This window comes from Scardinius erythrophthalmus (assembly GCF_964197995.2).
Source record: "Scardinius erythrophthalmus genome assembly, chromosome: 16".
Classification (NCBI taxonomy): Eukaryota; Metazoa; Chordata; class Actinopteri; order Cypriniformes; family Leuciscidae; genus Scardinius; species Scardinius erythrophthalmus.
In genome coordinates, this window is record NC_138236.1 from 24,598,922 (window position 1) to 24,618,082 (window position 19,161).

The 19,161-nt window shown below is 36.6% G+C and overlaps 1 protein-coding gene across 2 annotated transcripts; it reads right to left on the reverse strand.

Moving 5' to 3' along the window:
• Window positions 1–378: 378 nt before the first annotated feature.
• On the reverse strand, window positions 379–16,826 carry ahr1a (aryl hydrocarbon receptor 1a). Of its 2 annotated transcripts, none has more exons than XM_081388167.1 (11): window positions 16,322–16,826; window positions 15,219–15,406; window positions 8,974–9,062; window positions 8,761–8,850; window positions 7,019–7,142; window positions 6,036–6,166; window positions 5,170–5,372; window positions 4,824–4,933; window positions 4,208–4,349; window positions 2,071–3,337; window positions 379–1,036 (listed from the first exon to the last, which is right to left on the reverse strand). In XM_081388167.1, exons 1-11 carry the CDS (start codon window positions 16,375–16,377, stop codon window positions 962–964), a joined length of 2,475 nt encoding a protein of 824 aa, XP_081244293.1. In that variant the 5' UTR covers window positions 16,378–16,826; the 3' UTR covers window positions 379–961. The 2 variants fall into 2 exon arrangements, with proteins under 2 accessions (XP_081244293.1, XP_081244292.1); XM_081388166.1 differs by having other exon boundaries at window positions 2,026–3,337.
• Between the last annotated feature and the right edge of the window lie 2,335 nt (window positions 16,827–19,161).

The window sequence follows — 19,161 nt, forward strand, 5'->3', positions numbered from 1 at the left end:
GTGTTGGTGCCAGATACCACAGGACACCTTCAGGGTCCTATAGAGTCCATGCCTCGGCGGGTCGGCGATGTTTTGGCAGCACACAGAGGACCAACAGCATTTTAGGCGGGTGGACATGTTTTGGCTCAACGGTATAGATGCAAGTTGAACAAACTTAAAGGATTGCAGGACTCAACAACTTGAAAAAACTCAAAAACAGATCCACAGATATCTAACTTTACCATCACAGGAATGTTACATTTTAAAATATATTGAAAAAACAAACAGCTCTTTTAATCAATTGTAATCATATTTTACAATACTACTGTTTTATTGTATTTTTTATCAAATAAATGCAGCCTTGGTGAGCACAAGAAATCCATCTCAACCCAATTTTTTCAGAAGCACTTTAATCTAAAGAGGAAACAAGTAGCGAGCATGTAAAGAACTACAAATTAGATAGATATGTTGTCCTACTTAATGAACGTTATTACATATTTGAAAAACCAAGGCTTGTTTGGTCCACACTGTATATATATATATTTCTTTAGGGTACATTTTTCACAGGCCAATAGATTTGCAACATCTCATGAGAGACATTTAAAGAGACATTTATCAAAGCACAGTGACAGCACTGTTCATTTAACAGGGAAGCCACAGATTCTTATATCTAGCTGATCCAAACGGGCTGGTTCTTCATTCATCTTAAACTTCATGTTGAGCCACAAGACAGTTGTGCCTTTCTTTGTCCATTTTCAGCCTTTCTTTCACCCCAATTTCTGCTTCGTTCTCCTCATCCTACATTCTACTGGTGATCTTTTCTGGCTCAGGCATTATGGGTTCGTATGACCACAGCTGCCATCTCTAGACAGCCAATGATCATCACAGCTCAGAGCATGGTGACTCAGGTAGTTTTTTTTTTTTTTTTCATGATTGTAAGCTGCAAGTATCCTCCAAAAGACAGGTTTGGACGTGGTCTGTTCTAGTTCTGCCGCTGGCCGAGATGTTGTGTGAGATGTGCCGTGTTACTATAGTTTGTGTGGCCTCCATTCTGAAACTGATTAGAGAGATGATTTTAGTATGATTAATTATCTAAATGTCAATTCTAAAATCCCAAAGTTAATCTTTTCCAGTACCGATTTTACAAGCCCACAGCAAAAGAATTTCCAGTTTGAATCGAATGGGCTGCAAACAATAACATACAGCATGACCAATGTAGTCTAATTTATGAACAAATGCCTATGTTCTTTTTTAGTGAATGATGATATATATATATATATATATATTTGAGCAAAATTATACTTTTGAGCCAGTCTTTAGGTCATCTGATGGAGTTTTTTGGTTCCTTGCCACTGTTGCCTTTGGCTTGCTCAGTTGGGGATATTTGGGGAGATTTAATTTAATTAATAAATCAACAATACTATTGATCAGCATTACCAAACGTGGACGTTTTCCACTAGAAACAAACATTGATGTATTATTTTAATTTAATACTGTGAAGCTGCTTTGATACAATCTGTATTGTGAAAAGCGCTATATAAATAAACTTGACTTGACTTGACTTTATAATGAACCATTCAAAAAGACTCACAATCAGTCTAATGAAACCCTCACTAAATCTGCCAGATTGGTGACTGAATCATCAGTTATCACTATTTACGGTGATGGAATATTTTACATTTACAGTAAAGTATAATTCAGTAAAGTACGGTACTATGAACTTCAGATATGGTAATGTCCGTTTTGTTTCTGAACACACATTGTGAGTGGTAGACCAATCACAACAGACTAGGCCATCTGACGCTCTCGGAAAGGAAGGGTTACAGAGACCAAATCCTTCATCAAACCGTTTCAGACATTGTGAGAAAAAAAGGTGATGCTGCAATGTACTATGCAAAAATTAAAGTCCATTATAAAGAACCTTTTGTGCAATTGAAAGGATCCATTGATGTAAAAGTTTCCTCATGGAACAATAGATGCCAATTAAGAACCATCATTTTTAAGAGTTAAGATAGGTAAACCACACATGAGTGGTTTGGTTCTAACCTGGCCTATGTAAGCTTGTTGATCCAGGCTTGGTCGGAAACCTACTTTTTCATCCTGTCCTGAGTACCTCTTCCTCTCCATATCACCATCCAGGCCATTGAGCAGCTCCTCGATGTCCTGAGCCGTGAACTCGCTCAAGCCTGCGTCACCAGCAGTGATATAAGGTGAAGAGAGCTGCTGGGAGTAGCTGATGGACACAGTGCTTAGATGGTTTCTGTAAGGGTGTTTCAGATCCACATGAGGTGTCTCCAGGTAAACGCATCCAGGCTGCTGGAGCTCTGGCTGGAGGAGGGGAGGAACCTGCTGTGTGTCACTGGCTAGAACTTCAGTGAGGTTCCCACAAACCTGAGCATTTTTGAGTGTTTTGCACACCTGCTGATCCAGAGGTGGAAGGTGTGAGCACTGTGACTGTTGGCTCGTCATCTGAACCTGGTGTTTTTGGATTGTAATGTGTGAAAGTTTGCATTGTGAGATTCCAGTCTCTTTGTATGGTTGATACATTGAGTGTTGATGTCCTTGAGGATTGTTTTGGAAATCTGCAGCAGCCGTGTGAGGTTGTATCCGTGTGAAGTGTTGTGTCTTTGGTTCAGGATGTGCTATAGTAAAAGTCATCTGTTGTTCCTGAGGTACTAATGTGAGAGGATCACATGAATCCTCTGGGATTAACACTGGAGCTTGCTGTGAAGGTGTGAAGGTCTGAGTAGGCTTCCCAACGAGACACTTCTCCTTCACATTGTCCTGGACATCACCTACACTGTCCGTCTTCGTCCCGAGAGACTGCTGCACATAAGACAAGATGCCATCTGTGAGGTCTGCCATGTCATTTCGACCATCAAGGTCAATCCTGAGGAACAGTTCGTCTTGTTGTAGGGACTTCAGATCTTCTGGGCTGATACCTAAACTCCGCATGAAGCTCAGTATCTCACAGTTGCCATCTCCTCCAGAGCCAATGACTGGTTCTTGTTTGAACACAGGGCTTTCAGAGAGTGACATAACACTTTCTTGGCAGTTACTGGAAAAGATCTCACCAAGATCCTCATTCGCTAATGCCTGTACTGACACTGAGCGCTTATCTGCAGAACACACATATATTGACTCGTCCTGCTTCAGCATGGAGCCCAGCAGGGAGTCAGGGTCTACAGTTCCAGTGGTTCTGAGTTGGTTATTGTTGTCTTGAGCAGTGGGATCAGAAGCTGTGGTGTTACCCAGAGATCTGGGCAGGTTCATGTCATAGAGTACAGCCTCTCCTGTAGTAAAGCTGAAGGGAAGCATCATAGCACGCTTTCTTAGGTTCTCCTCACCCTCCTCGTCCCTACAGAAGACAGAATGACTCATTCTCAAGCAAGACACCTACAGAAACAATATTAAATGCTATTACCAAATAACAATATTAATACTAGATCTGAAAGAAATAAAAGTGCTTGCAACACAGCAAAAGTAAGCATAGGGTTTAAGTTTCTGTTTTGCCACTTTGCTGACTATAGATACACATCCCCCAATACAAAAGAAAAGATCTGTTGCTACTTCCATTTCATCACGACTAAAAATTAAGGGTCAAAAAAATGCATGGATGAATCGTACATAATAAGATCAATAACTAAATAATAAATAGGGTGAATTTTAATTTCATGCTGACTTTAAAGTCCCCCTGTGGTGAAATGTTGTTTATATGTTTTATTGGTGTTTTTAATATGCTTTAAGACAAAACATGTGAAGAGTCATAAGTCAGCATAAAATGCCATTGCTGAGTATTTTCTCCTAAAACTGCAGTGAACCAAAGATCGCCAAAAATCGCTGGTGTTTCTGATGTCACAAACTAACTTGTAACCAATAATGTCAATGTGTGATCATCAACGAGTGGATCTCTGAGCTGGTGTGAGTGAGTGGAGGCAGGGATAATTTGCATATTCAAAGAACCTCGTATACTAAATGAAGCTCGGGTGTAGAGCTACATTCAAGCTATTTTAAGGCATGGAGATTTTTTTCTAGGGATACAATTATTGACTACAAGGGGACTTTAAGGTATACAGTTTAATCTATAATTATTGCAACTAAGATTAAATTATCTGCGGTTACCTTTTGCCATGAATACTGCTTCATAATAAAACAACATAGGAAAACATATACAAGATATTCAATATCAAAAAGATACAACTTCACAAAGACACAAATAAAGGCATACGTGATGACTCTCTGAGAGGCAATGATGTAATCTGGTTGCCCGTTTTTGTAGACAAGTCTAGCGTTGGACTGTACCCAAATCCAGAGGTTCTGTTTAGTCAGCAGTCTGAAAACAGTCAACCCGCTTTCACCAGTCCTTATCGCTGCAGGGGAGAGAAATGATTAAATTAATTTAAATAATCAGCAACTATGTTGCTACCATTAATAATAAAAAAAGTATATGCTTTTAGCAGTCCCCTTTTAAAAGATTAATTTCAGATTTATGTATATGGTATATATAGATTTGTCATTGGTTCTTGCACGTCAAACAAACACATTTGAGCTTCTGTTTGCAATATTTGCTGTGCTCTATCTACGTATGTGCACTGATCGATGCTTATATGTGAATAAAAGCCTAAATTAAATCTGTTCATCATATAAAGTGATCGTGTCTCTTCAGAAGACTTGGATTAAACTGCTCGATTCATGAGGATTATGATGTATTTTTGTACTTTTAGGAGCAATACAATTATTTCAACAACAGTTAAATCTCCACCCTCTGACACATCAATGTTGAAACCCAGCGTGAGTGAGGTGAGTGTGTTTTCTTTATCCATTTGTGATAAAAGAAGTCTTACCCCGCATGTGGTTCTCGGCGCAATACAGCATGTCTGCTGCATGGATGAACTGATAGCCTGAGCCGCGGTAAAACAGTTCTGCCTCTGTGTAGCCCAGAACAATCTTTCCTCTGTGGAGGAGGGAAAAAAAACATGCATGGCTTTGAGAGTGAGAGATAAGAGCACCAAATTATGGGCCAATTATTGTTTACAACAAAAATAAATATTTTTTTTTTAAGTGGCACTGTGTGTAATTTTTAAAACATTCACAAATCTAAGAAGATAAAGATGCCACTACAAGTCAAATGAAACAGATAACAAAACCACAAGCTTTTTCACACTTGATAGGAGCTAATTTGGGTCTTACTTTGGGTCACATGCGGTGGGCGTGAAATCCAGTTTATGCTTGGTTTCAAACATGAAGCTCTTGGTGTGGATCTCCAGTATGTAAGGTGGCTGCAGAGGGCTGACCAGGGCAAACAGGGCGAGCTGAGGAGGGGTGGGTTTGCCATCTGCTGTCCTCTCATTCTGCCCATGCAGGAACTTCAAACGCCCCTGAAAGTTCATGGCCTATAAAAGTACAAGCCATCTATTTAACACATTCGACCATATGTAAATACATTCCACAGCATTCAGCTAATTTTCCCCAACCTCTCTTTGAAACCAATATGAAGAGATGATGCATTTTTTGAATTGTCATTTGATGCAATGGAAATAGCGACAGATCTTTTCTTCCATATTGTGATGTACATCCGGATTATCACCTTGTGAGTCTTGAAGCTGACTTCTGCTAATGAAACTGCAAACTATCTTCAGTAAAACTTTTCTTTCATTTATTATAATTCTGACTCTTGTCTTAATGAATCATTTCTGGTTCTGGGTCTTTGACTGTAAATCCCCTTACAGTACAATATGGTCTTTAAGTGATTTTAACTGCTATGTACTCAAATTTTAATTAATCATTTGATAGAATGCACTTATTGTATACATGTTTTTACATGTGCATACATGACCCTTCCTTTACACCTCAAACCTACCCAAACTACTAAACCTTTCTCCAACCTTACTCGTATACCACCTCAATAGCAGCAAAAAATACAACATGAACACAATAAGTACATAGTACCTAACAATTATTTTTTTTTAATGTAAATGCATAGTAGTTAAAGACACCTAATATAAAGTGTGACCAAAAAGCTTTTTAGTTTTTCATTTATTATCATTTCAACTTACTAGAAAGCCAGATGACTTGTCCAAGAGACATCTTAGCCGGCAAACAAAACTTCGCTCCAGAAAGGTGGAGTTCTCTGGTGGTAACTGCTCTGGCCTGTAGTACGTCTGAGGCAGTGGTGAATCATGGGAAGCTTGACAAAAGCAAAGCAAGTGCATTTAAACTTGAATAATAGAGAAAAGCATAATTAAATACAAAACTCTCTAAGATTATATAACATAGAAAATGATAATAATGCATTGGTGGCAGTGTAAGTGTTTATATAACTCGTAGGTAGTGTCATTGCTGACAGCTGGATGTGCTGTGTGTGTGTGTGTGTGTGTGTGTGTGTGCGTGCGTGCGTGCGTGCGTGCGTGCGTGCGTGCGTGCGTGCGTGCGTGTGTGTGTGTGCTGTCTGACACAGCTGTCATGTGTAGAACAATGACAGGCCTTCCAAATTGCCAGCGTTAGATCTGATGAAAATCGATCCAGCTTGGCTGAGAATAAAAAGCCCAATTTGTATCCAGAGCAAACTGGCACAGCCTTTGAACACCAGCTATAAGAGGCGGTTACACATATGAACCTGAATCCTAAGAGCATATATAACAAAAAAAGCATCATGGGAAATATTCAGATTGTCTGAAATCAAGTAAGCTGTTGGTTAAAAACATGGTCCATTACAAACTTCTTTGTTATTCTAAGAAAAAACATTTGGATACCTTGACAAATTGTTAGCCATTAATGACAATGTTTCAGACCCATTGTGAAGAAGTTAATTGAAATGTATTGCTTTTGTTGTTTTAAAATCATGTTTATTTCATGAAGATTGTAAACTAGGATGTCTGTCACAATGGAACTTTGTCAAACTTTGCAGACAAATGCAATCCCATCTTCATTGACTCTTTGTGTTGATGGAATGGGGACAGAATGTTTCAGTTGTCCAGGCACAATGCTCAGGTCTGCTCATGGTCTGTTTGGAGAGATGTTTAGTTAACTTATTTTCTACCTTGCACTAGCTGTCCGGCATCTAAAGTGCAGCTGGGGTTGAGCGCCCAGTGGAGCTGCTTCTGAAACCTAACCCGGTCTTCAGTGTGAATGAGCTCGTACACACTCTGATGGATGAGATCCGACTGCAAACAAAACACATCGGTTTTACTGCAAGTAGTTTCACAGCTGCTCATTACAGCTGGTACCAAATTTATGAAGAAATCTGAATCTAAATGCTGAAGAAAAAAAACAAATGGTAAATGTCTAAGCAATCTCAACCTCTAATGAACCTGTTTTTATCTAAATTTGTTCACAGCCTGCTTTGTCTGGCAAAACAATTCAATTCAAGTTGGTATTTGTTTACAGGTTGATTTCTGATTGCGGTGAGGAAGTGCTTTTAGAATCACATTTGTGGGAAGAAGCTGGAATTTCACACACAAAAAAATTAGAAAGCTGCTATGAGAGATTTAAAAAGACTGGCCAATTAAGAAATCTTTCCAGTAACGTCACAACAACTGAATAACTGGCTTATTTGGATAATATCAGGTCCATAATGCTTAATGTAATGAACCTTGAAATGTTTTCGAGTGAGTAGATTCACTAAATTGATGAGGGATGTGTGCAGTGGATCAAACAAAAACTTGGGTAGGTGAAATTTGAACAAACTGGACTGACAAACAAATTGACAAAATTTTTGTTTGTTCTTTTTTAGGGATGGGCATTGACACAAATTTCAAAATTCGGTTCTATTTTGATTCACAATCTTGCGATTCGATTAAATGCAATTCAATGTTATTCAATTCGAACGTGTTCTTGTTTCCTAGTTCCTTAGTTATTGTAAAATATACGTAAAACTGCTGCATTTAGATCCTTTACTCATCTCTATTTTCAACCCAACTGTGACAGATACCGATTAATTTCAAGTACACTACATGTCAATTTATCTAAAGGAAAAAAATACACTTGTTAAAATCAACAACTGATTTGAATACAAATATGGCCGTTTTTATAACTCAGTTTTCTCCAGTTTCTACTCCAATTCGGGTTTTTTTTATATAAAAATTTAAATGGTGGCTTTCCTAAACTTGTTTTTATGCAAATGTATTCATACATTGAAGAACTACAAGTTAAGTAAAAAAAGAAATATATACTGTATATAGTGCATATACTTAGCAAAATGCTCAATGTTAATTTTTTCTACCTAACTATCAAGCAAATGTCATTGAATGGCTTTTCTGAGGTAAATATATTGTTACGTGACATTGATTGCAAGCTTTTATTGACGTCTATATTCATGTTTGTGTCATTTTGTGTTTATTTCATGTTTATGCTATAACTAGTATTAAAGAGGAAGAGATGATCGGTTCACATGCCGTTTGAACTGAGGCGGCTACAGCGACCTGTCACACCACATTAAAGACCATCAAAACGGTATTAATTGTTTGAACTTTATTATAACTGACAGAATTTCATGAAAGTCAGTTATATGAAAGAAATGTCATGCTTCAGAAAGTCTGATAACTGAAGACAGCATAGAATAAAAGAATGATTTCTGGGATTTAAGGATTAATATTGGTTGATCAAAATGAGAATTGATTAAAATCGAGAAACTGATATTTTTAACCCAGCCCAATTCTTTTTTAAAGAGAAGGTGCTATAATGTAAATCCAGATAATTTCGGTCCAATTTAGCCCCTACAAATAAACCCTTTAGGCTGCAGTTTCTTCTACCCCCACAATACATATGCAAACCAATACGAACCTGATGGAACCCCAAGTAGTCCTTAATGGTGGAGGAAGCATAGAAGATCGTGCCACTGGAGGTGACCACCAACACAAAGCCATTTATAAGCTGTAAAAAACGTAGGTAGATAAAGTTATGCTGCTAATAGAATTCTAAATCAATTTTATTGTGTTTTTGTCTAGATCTATGTGCTTGAATTAAAATACTAATGTTTCCCAGCAGTGAGTTCACCTGTAGTAAACATTCTCCCTCTGAAAGCTCCTGAATTTGTGGTTTAGTGTTATTTGCTAGTTGGCTGGAGTTCTTTGAGTTCAGGGTCACTACAACAGCAAACAAGCATTAAAGCAAGAAGTTCTGCACAATAGATAAAACAGATAATACCAATTCTTCAACAAAGACATGATGAGAAAATTATGAGTAACCTTTCACAATATTTAATGTCATGTGAGGGCACTTAATCAGGCATAATCAAACAACTTCCTGCATTAGAAAGCAGTAATAATGATAGTGAGAGAGAAACATGAATAAATGTATAACAATGGCAACTTATATCACAGTTGGCATCTGAACAACCAAAAAGTGAAAGCAAATCATAATGCCCAGTGGTTTAACAATACACAGTTATGGTTGAAAAATACTAATAGTCATGAAAGGTTTGCTCACAGAGTGGTTTATGACATGCAATGGCAATGAGAGGTATCTTAACAAACAGACATTGGGTCAATAACAAACAAGAGAGCCCATGTTAAAGAAAAGAAAAAATCTAGTTTAAAAAGCATGTGCCAAGTTCTAAATTGTTCTCTACTCGTATTGGTTTCATATGATTTTGAAAAACTTTTTCAAATAAATAATAACTTTTTTTAACTTATGTTATGTACAGTATACAATCTTGAAGAATTGATGTTCCCAACAGATACATTTTCACAACAATGAATTAGTTAATTACATGACTGGGTCAGTGACACAATGCATTTTTATTGATTTATTTTAATTTGTTCAAAAAATATATTTAAAATGCAATTTATTCATACAGTGGCTTCAATACAGCTATTCTAAGATGAGCATGGTTTCCATTTCAATTAATTTAGATATTATGTATGTATGTATATAATATATACATTTTAATTGAAATTGAAACCATGCTCATCATAGAATAGCTGTTTTGAAGCCACTGTAGGAATCAATTGCATTTTAAATATATTTTTGAACAAATTAAAATAAATCAATAAAAATGCGTTGTGTCACTGACCCAGTCATGTAATTAACTAATTCATTGTTTTAAAAATGTATCTGTGGGGAACATCAATTCTTCAAGATGTTATAATGTACATAACTCCACAATACCAAAACACTGGCAAGAAGACACAACAATGTACTCTTGACTCTGCCAGGCAAACTCTTTTCTATTGAGAACAATGATCTATCTACAGTCTTCACGTACTAGATGCCATTACTTAGTCACTGTGTCAACAAACCCCTGAATTTCGGAAGTGTGTGCCAGCACTCTTCTCATGCAATGTCTGACCCTAAAGATCCCCACACACTGGTTCAAATGATCAAAACTTGGCAGGGTCTTTGATGCTACACAGCAACTCCGGTCAAAGTTTGCTGCTAGAGCCAATGACTATCAAACATTTCGTAACTCTTTTCACCTAAGTCAAAATGTCAGAACGAGTCGATTTCAGTTACTCACGCAAACCCAGACCCTCCCCTGCAATGGCCTCCAGAAAGTCTGAGTAATTACATGCAACAATCAGTGCACCTGTTTAGCTTGTTTCTCATGGAATCCCTTCAATGCTGACCACCTGACCACGCCTCTGAACTGGTCAGGATAATTGGAAGAATATAAGCTGGGAACTGAAAAACGGTATTTTTTTACATGACAGGTTCTTGCTTAACAAAACTTGGACTGTTGTCTTTATAAATCTCAAAAAAGATGTCCAACTGCATCCTTGAGAGCATAATTGTGAAAGGCTCGTCTGAAACACATGTATACACTATATGAACTGTGATATTAAAGGGGCACTATGCAGTTTCGGTTTTTGTCAAACAGTGACCCCTAGAGTCGCTGTGGAGTACTTTAACGTTACTGTCGTAAATAGTTTCTCGTTTTCTTTTCCTTGACTCTTCCGACTGTGCTTTCTTCGTTTTCTTTGTCGACTCTGCCATGATTCACGTCTGAAATGCGTGCTAGTGTCTTCCATAGTGGCTGCTTCATATGTTGTTGATGTATGTGACGTTGTGCCGTAAAGCAAGTCGGGATTCTCTCGAGATTTGGCGGGGCGCCACCTCTCAAACCTGCATTGCTGGTTTTGTCAGGGGCGTACCTCCTCCTCCATCGAAATTACTTAGAAGCAGTTATATTAAGGTACAAATCTTGCATAGTGTGCCTTTAAACTCTCTAAAAGTCTATTCTCTAGGTCAGTGTTCTTCAACCCTGCTCCTGAAGGACCCCCAACACTGCACGTTTTGTTTGTCTCCCTAATCAAACACACCTGATTCAACTCATCAGCTCATTAACCCGTGTGATAATGAGCTGATGAATTGAATCAGGTGTGTTTGATTAGGGAGACAAAGAAAACGTGCAGTGTTGTTGGGGTCCTTCAAGAGCAGGGTTGAAGAACACTGACCTAGGTGACTTTAAACAGGCTAATTATTAACACTTGAAATATATGTTTGATCAGGGCAGTAGTTCAGATATGTGTACTTTCCCTGCCAACATTTTCAATGCTAAATGTTTTCTATTTGTCAAATAATATTTAAATGTATATACTTTAAAAGTTTGGGGTCGGTAAGCTTTTTATTATTATTATTGATGAAATTAATACTTTTTAGTCCAGTCATTTTATGAAAAAAGGTTGAACAAATTGCAACAGAAGCAAACTCAACTGATTTTGTATCCTCAATATGTCCTGAGTAAGGGAAAAAAAGTCCAGAAGAATGCCATTAGGGGAAAGTTTTGACAAAGACCCAAATCTAGCCTATTCATATACGCCTATTCATTCTTTTTCTTACTTGAATAGGGTACAAATTTTAACCTTTAGATATCACCATGAAAATTAGTGAGTTGATTACTTACATCAAGACAAACAAAAAATATATTATAAGTTTTTTTAAATTGTTTGTTAACATGGACAAAAGGTGCATAATCTAATTACGTATGTGCTTATTTGCATAAATACCACAACAGATCTAAACATTGGGTATAGCCAGGTGAAAATGTCTTGTTGAATCTTGTTGACACATAACAGTAAAATACTTAACGTTAAGGTCTGAATAGAACCCATTTAGGCTACCCATGAGCATTAATACATAGAGGCGGGAGGAAGTACTTTAGAAACCCCCCTTTATTATTTTTTAAGAGATGGGGTTTGGGGCTGGGTCCGTGGGACTGTTTCTAGGGGACGAGTCTGAGGAAAGAACAGGAGAAAATGGTAAGGAGAATGCAGAAGACAAAGGGTAGGCAAACTAAAAAGTGAATCCCCAGAAACAGTCCCACAGACCCAGCCCAAATCCCCATCTCTGCAATAATAATTAATAAAGGCTGGTTTCTAAAGTACTTCTTCCTGCCTCTATACATGTATTAATGCTCATGGGTAGCCGTAATGGGTTCCATTCAGACCTTAACATTAAGTATTTTACTGTTATGTGTCAACAAGATTCAACAAGACATTTTCACCTGGCTATACCCAATGTTTAGATCTGTTGTGGTATTTATGCAAATGAGCACATACGTAATTAGATTATGCACCGTTTGTCCATGTTAACAAACAATTTCAAAAAACTTGTAATACATTTTTTGTTTGTCTTGATGTAAGTGATCAACTCACTAATTTTCATGGTGATATCTAAAGGGTAAAATTTTTACCCTGTTCACGTAAGAAAAAGAATGACTAGGCGTATGAATAGGCTATTGATACTTTGCAGTCACGTGATATCTGGCGGGCAACAAAAGCGGTTAGTGCATCCAATCGCACAACAACTATCTTGAACAAATTGCAACTATCTTGAACAAACCTCAAAACACCAACTTTTGTATATTAAAACTGGCAACGTCCTGGCAAGATCCTTGATTAGTTTAATGCTTTTTGTTGCTAAAGAATGATGTTCTTGCCCGCCAGCCAGTACAACTGACGTCACGTGCAAAGTATCAATATTTGGGTCTTTTTCAAAACTTTCCCCTAATGGGATTCTTCAGGACTTTTTTTTTTCCTTACTCAGAACATACTGAGGATTCAAAATCAGTTGAGTTTGCTTCTGTTGCAATTTGTTCAAGGTTGACCCCTATTTTGGCTTAAAATGACTGGACTATTTATTGAGCAAGGGTGCTTTATTGAACAAAAGTGACAGTATATGATATGATACTATATATAATGCAATAATTATACTATATATTATTACTAAATATTTTTTATTTTAAATAAAAATATTTTTTACATTTCTATTAATCAAAGTATCATGAAAAATGTATCATGCATGGTTTTCAGAAATTAAATAGAAAATAAATTACATTAAATAGAAAATGTTTATTTTAAATTGGAACAATATTTTACAATATTACTATTTAATTTATCATATAAATGCTGTAAGCTATAAACATTTCTTTCAAATACATTAAAACATTATCTTAGCAAGCTCAAACTTTTGAAATTAATATATATATATTCATTTAACATTTACTTTGTAAAAACAAAGTATTGTTAATAATACTATATTTAGACTTTTTACTATATTAAGACTTTGATTTGCAGTGATAGCTGGAAATTTGACAAATATAATGTAACTAAAATCTATGAATTCATATACACACTTCATTCACACAATGGCATGATCTGTTTAAAGCTTTCAAACCCATCGCAAGCTATTTTTACAATTTCAACAAAATTTTCTTATCTATGTTAATTGGCTAGATTAAATCAACAGAATTCAACAGCAATGTTCAGGGCTGTTCCCGAGCCATTGGTTCATACTTACAGTTGAGCATGCATTACATACTGCAACTATATCGCGCAATATGATCTATTTTCAAGAGCCAACATGTCACAATCTGTGCCTTGAATTTTGTGAATTCATACACACGTAAAACTTTTGGACAGCGGCAAGAAAAAAGTATCTGTCCCAATAGAAGAAAGATCCTCCAGACATTATTATAATATTTTAAAGCATAGCCTATTTCTTTTGCATATTCCTTATGCTACCCAAATATGGGTCATCCTGAGATAAAACTGCTGAGAGACCGGGATGTCCTGTGATAAGCACTCAATCAATCTGTCACAAACAAAAGGAGGAACTCCATGCACTGCTCTGTCCAACTTCCAAATCTTAATGCTGAGGGAAAAAGCCTCTTGCGTTCATCTTGCGTTCATCTTACGTCATCACAAATGGGTACAGCACATGATAGAAAACAGAACGTGGGTGAATATATTGTGGTTTAAGGATTTTAATTAATATGGTGCTGTTATGCACAGAGCACCAAGTGAACAAAAGTGAACGACACTTGCGTTTACTGTATGTGCTTCGCATGAAGGCTTGCAAATGGACTCTTTTGAGGAGAAAGCTGATTGCCAGTCATTCATTTGCCACTCTGAGCAATTACACTACACACACCCTCGCTCGTATCCAGTGTGAATCATCAAATTGTCATCTCCTAAGTGTGTTTGGTTGATGACGTTGTTATCGGACAAAACACATGCGCAGGTTACTTTACTTCCTGAACAAGTGTGTCCGAGGCAGCATCCTAAACCGCATACTCTCTCGAGTAGGTACTTATTTTAAATAAGTAGCCTAATTACTTTACGACTGCTAAAAAAAGTACATTCTATAGTATGAGTGTGTGTGTAGTATGAATGAAAATCTGGATGTACTACATTCACTACATGTAGTCCTTATCATGTGATCCACCAGCGTCAGTTACGTCGCTTCACTGTCATTCATAAATCCTCTCCCGTGGCCTCATGGGATAGTAAAGTGTCTATCGTATACACACTTTAGAATCTCGCCGGAAGAAGTAGGTCATCCGGGTACTTTTTCGAACTAAACTGCCAGTGTAAAAACGTCCTTATGCATTTTAATCATTAAGGAAGAAAAAGTGTTGCCTTTGGATGCAGTCCACAAGATACTAAACTATGACAAAATTTTATAGAAAATACATCAAAATAATAAACAAATAATCTTTCAAATTTGCATAAACTGGATGGGACTATTGCAGGGGTGTCCAGTCCTTCTCCTGGAGAATTTGGCTCTAATCCCAATTAAACACACATGAAACAAGGTAATCAAGGTCTTCAAGATTACTTGAATCTTCCAGCCAGGCATGTATTTTTGGAGAATTTGGAGCTAAACTCTGCAGGACATTGGTCCTCTGGGATCAGGATTGGACCCCCTGGGACTATTGCATCCATAAATTTAAATACAGTCAGCAATTGTACAACTAGTATACACATGTTACAACTGCAGCTTCGGTTTACATGTATTACCATTGAAGTGACTTTTGGCCCGCAGGTAGCTCACACTTAGCCTCAGTATGGTGAGTTTGTCCATCTTGGATATGACCTCTTGTGGGAAGGGGAGCTGGCTGGCCAACCTGTCTAACTCTCCATTCAGCCGGTCCCGATGTCGTTTGGATGGATTCGATTTGACGCATTCAGGAGGAGACTGCTTTTCACTACAAAAAAGAGAAAACATTCGGCTTTACTGTAACTTTCAGATTAGTATGAGAGGATAGCCAGACAATCATAATTTCATATTTTGTAAAGTTTACTCTATTAGACATAATCAATCACAACATTTTAGAGTGTATTCAGACATGGCCCACATTTTGGTAAGAAAATAGAGAAACCTGGTGAAATATGAATAGAAAATTAAGTTAAACACCTCAATGGCCATTTGTTGAAAAGAATATTTGTCGTTAATGCTTAATTCCACAACCTGGAATAGTTTCAGTTGTTTATGGGCTTTATCCCATATTTAAACATTTCCCACATTTTAACAGAACTGAAGAAAAAAAATGTGTGTGTGTGTAAATATGTGCCCTTTTTTACTGACTTGAACTTTTGGTTCAGCACAATGAACAAATCTTTTTTTCTTTTTCTTTTTTCAATAGTCAAAATAACCGAACACGTTCATATGCGCAATGTTTTTGATAATTTCTTTTAATATTCCGATTTAGGAACTCATTATAACGCAGCCAAATATAAATTGTGGAAAGCACAAATTATCACCTGATCCTGGATCGCTTATTTGCCAGGTGACACGCAATGAACGAATCGTTCATGAAATCGCTCAAGCACAAAACACGGTCGAACGCATAGCCTAAACGACGTCCAAAGTTTCGCAAACAGTCTGGATAGATTTTGGACAGAGTGAATCGATAACATCACTCAAAGTTGAGTCAAATTGAATAAATATGCAGACACCTACATAAAGAAATAGCCTACTGTAACAAAAACTATACGTAACATGAACAACTATGCAACGATAGTAAGTGTCCGCTTTAGGTGCAGATATTAAACAGGCTGACCGTGCTGTAAGCTGAGTATAGGTATAACTAAGCAACCTTAGTAAAACAATGATTTATTACCTTTTCTGGGCAGGTTTCCTCCGTTTGCGACTTGCATAAACATTACAGGAGCTCATAATTCCCACAAAAACAGATTCGTGGTTAGTCGGGTGGTGCTAGCAGGCTAAACTTAATCTGCTGTTAGCTTTCTGCCAAAATAAACAAACCTTACAAACTAACAATTACCCGGTAGTGCTCTTTAAATCTGAAGCTTTCACCTGTGTTAGTAAACAGTTAAAGCCCATGGTTGACACGAGGGTAGAATAAACACATCCCTGTCATTGCTAAGCTAAAATGACAAGCTGTCTGTCAATCTAACTAACATTAGCTAAGTTTTGTCTAACTTTCTAAAACTCAACGACTCAAACGCACCTTTTGCTCTCCAAAAATGTTTATATTCAGCTATTATATACTAACTAACATAATAGTCCAGGGCTGGCTAACTTGTAGTTAGTTTGACAGTTCTGCTGCGACCAATATTTGGTTTTGACAGTCAGATCAGCAGGGCTTCTCCCTCACACTAACCACCTGCTAACCACTTCCTATTTCTTTTCAGTCATGGACTGAACCAGTACTTTGTCCAAGTACCCCAAACCCCACAAAACTGTAGGCAACAAAATATCAGTTATTGTTAATAAATGTAATACTGTGAACTGTAAAACCATAATCAATTGATATCTTTAAGCCATGTCAAAAGCTCAGAAGCATTCTGCTATTTATTTATGTTTAGTAGTGACTGATACTAAGTTACCACACAGTTTTAGCATGGTAACAAAAACCAAATGTTTAAGCAAAATTAAAGCTGTTCAACATAGCATGCAGCCATGAGTTAATTGCACTTTTTTGACCACTTTGAATTACTTTACTGGTGAAGAAAGTTGAGATGAAACTCTGAATACTAATAAAATTGACTAGAATATGATAGAAATTATGACTAATTACATGGATGTAACAAAGGTATAACAATGTGCCTTCTTAGCAGAATTTTATATTTAAAATAAATGTTTATAGACATCACATTTTGTCTGTATTATAATTGTTTTTGATTATTGTCATTGACTATTACAATTATATAATTTGCCAAAGTTCATCTGAGGATGTAGAAAATTAAATTGCTGGCCTACGCTGAGCCTTTAAGTAGTTAATGTTTTTATTATTTTTATTATTTCTTTGTAACAAGACACACTGACTGGAATGTTTATGTTTCATCTGATGACTTATATTTGTACAAATGGTCAAATGTCACTGCATCAAATATTTGCACATCCTTTCATGTTGCTTTAACAACAGTGACTTGTTCACTAAAATGCATTAATTAGGCCTGCAGCACAGCCATGTTTTTTTTTTTTTTTTTTTTTTTTTACATTCCTCACCATTTTAATTGTGAAGAAGACAGAGAATTCCAAAGAATTCCAAGATGCTTGGTTGTTATCTAAAGGTAGCCAATAGTTCACCCAAGAATGAAAATTCTGTCATTATTTACTCAAGTTGTTCCAAACCATGAATTTCTTTCTTCTGCTGAACACAAGAGAAGATATTTTGAAGAATGTCAGTAATCAAACAGTTGATGGACCCTATTGACTTCCATAGTATGTTTTTCCTCCATACGAATGCCCATATTCTTCAAAATATCTTTTTTTGTGTTCAGCAGCAGAAAGAAATTCATGTTTGAAACAACTTGAGGGTGAGTACATGATGACGGAATTGAATTTTTTGGGTGAATTATCCCTTTAAATTCAGTGAATCTTCAATGTGAATACTTACTAATGGAAGTATAAGGGCCTAATATTCTTTGCTATGATGTAAAAAGTGGTGAAAATGTTAATGTAATATGCAAGTTATTATTATATGACTTTTTTCTTCTTTTCTTTTTTTACATAGGCTATATATTCCAAATTATTTGCTGATGCCTCTATCTACCTGACAAATATCACTGTAATGTGCATTATATAAAATATATCTTCGAATAGGCTGACTTTAACTTCTGGGCTATGACACCAAATTAGCAAATGTATCACTTAATAACACATTGGCTGATGCATTATCATTTCATATGCTACACTTATATAAAATAACGTAAGTGGCCGAAGTAAATTATGCGCATGTTCGTGTGTGACATCTTCTCCCATTTTACCTATAGACGAAAGCTGGATTCAGCCTCTTTTATGCATAATAACCCGCAGATATGGCGATAATGATGAGCATATCCGATGACTGCTGTGGATTAGACTGCTATTTTACAGAGACTAAGCAGCGAATTTTTTAACCAAGATTTGTTTCAATTTATATTTAGTTAAATTGTTTTTTAACTTGTTTATATAGCATAAAATGGTAAATCGTGTCAGTTTCTGTGACTGGTTGCAGTGCGTTGCCACTGATAGGCCTATTTTGTAAAGTACGCTAAACACCATAGCGTCATCTGGTGCACAACATTATAATAGACTGTTTGTTCTGCGTTTATTTAACGCTCATTGTCTTAAAGCCTCGTTTAATCCAAATGAATGTTTTTATTCTCATAGTTTTATAGGCCTATTTTATCGAGACAAACTGTCAGTATGATTTATGTTATTCATTTATGTATTCATCTGTCTTTATATTTGTAATCTAGCACAACTTTAGCAACTATGGTCTGATGAGCTGCTCCTTTAAGGAACAATACAAGGAACTGGTTTCATTGTTTTCTGTATATGAAAACATGTATTTCCTCTAACACAAAGTGAAGACCCAGTGGAGAAGATGGGTAGGATTTTCCAAGTTTGCTGTAATTTTATCATTGATACATATTGCATTTCGTTACATATAATATAATAATATGTGTATCCCCCCCCCCCAACACACACTTGAGTAGCTACAATTTGACA

Excerpts from the sequence above, each read along its gene's own strand:
- ahr1a (XM_081388166.1), bottom strand. The coding sequence starts at position 16,377 with ATGAGCTCCTGTAATGTTTATGCAAGTCGCAAACGGAGGAAACCTGCC. Across the intron at positions 9,063-15,218 it reads GGCCAAAAGTCACTTCAATG|TGACCCTGAACTCAAAGAAC; the intron begins GTAATACATGTA and ends TTGCTGTTGTAG. Across the intron at positions 5,373-6,035 it reads ACAAGTCATCTGGCTTTCTA|GCCATGAACTTTCAGGGGCG; the intron begins GTAAGTTGAAAT and ends GTACTTTTATAG.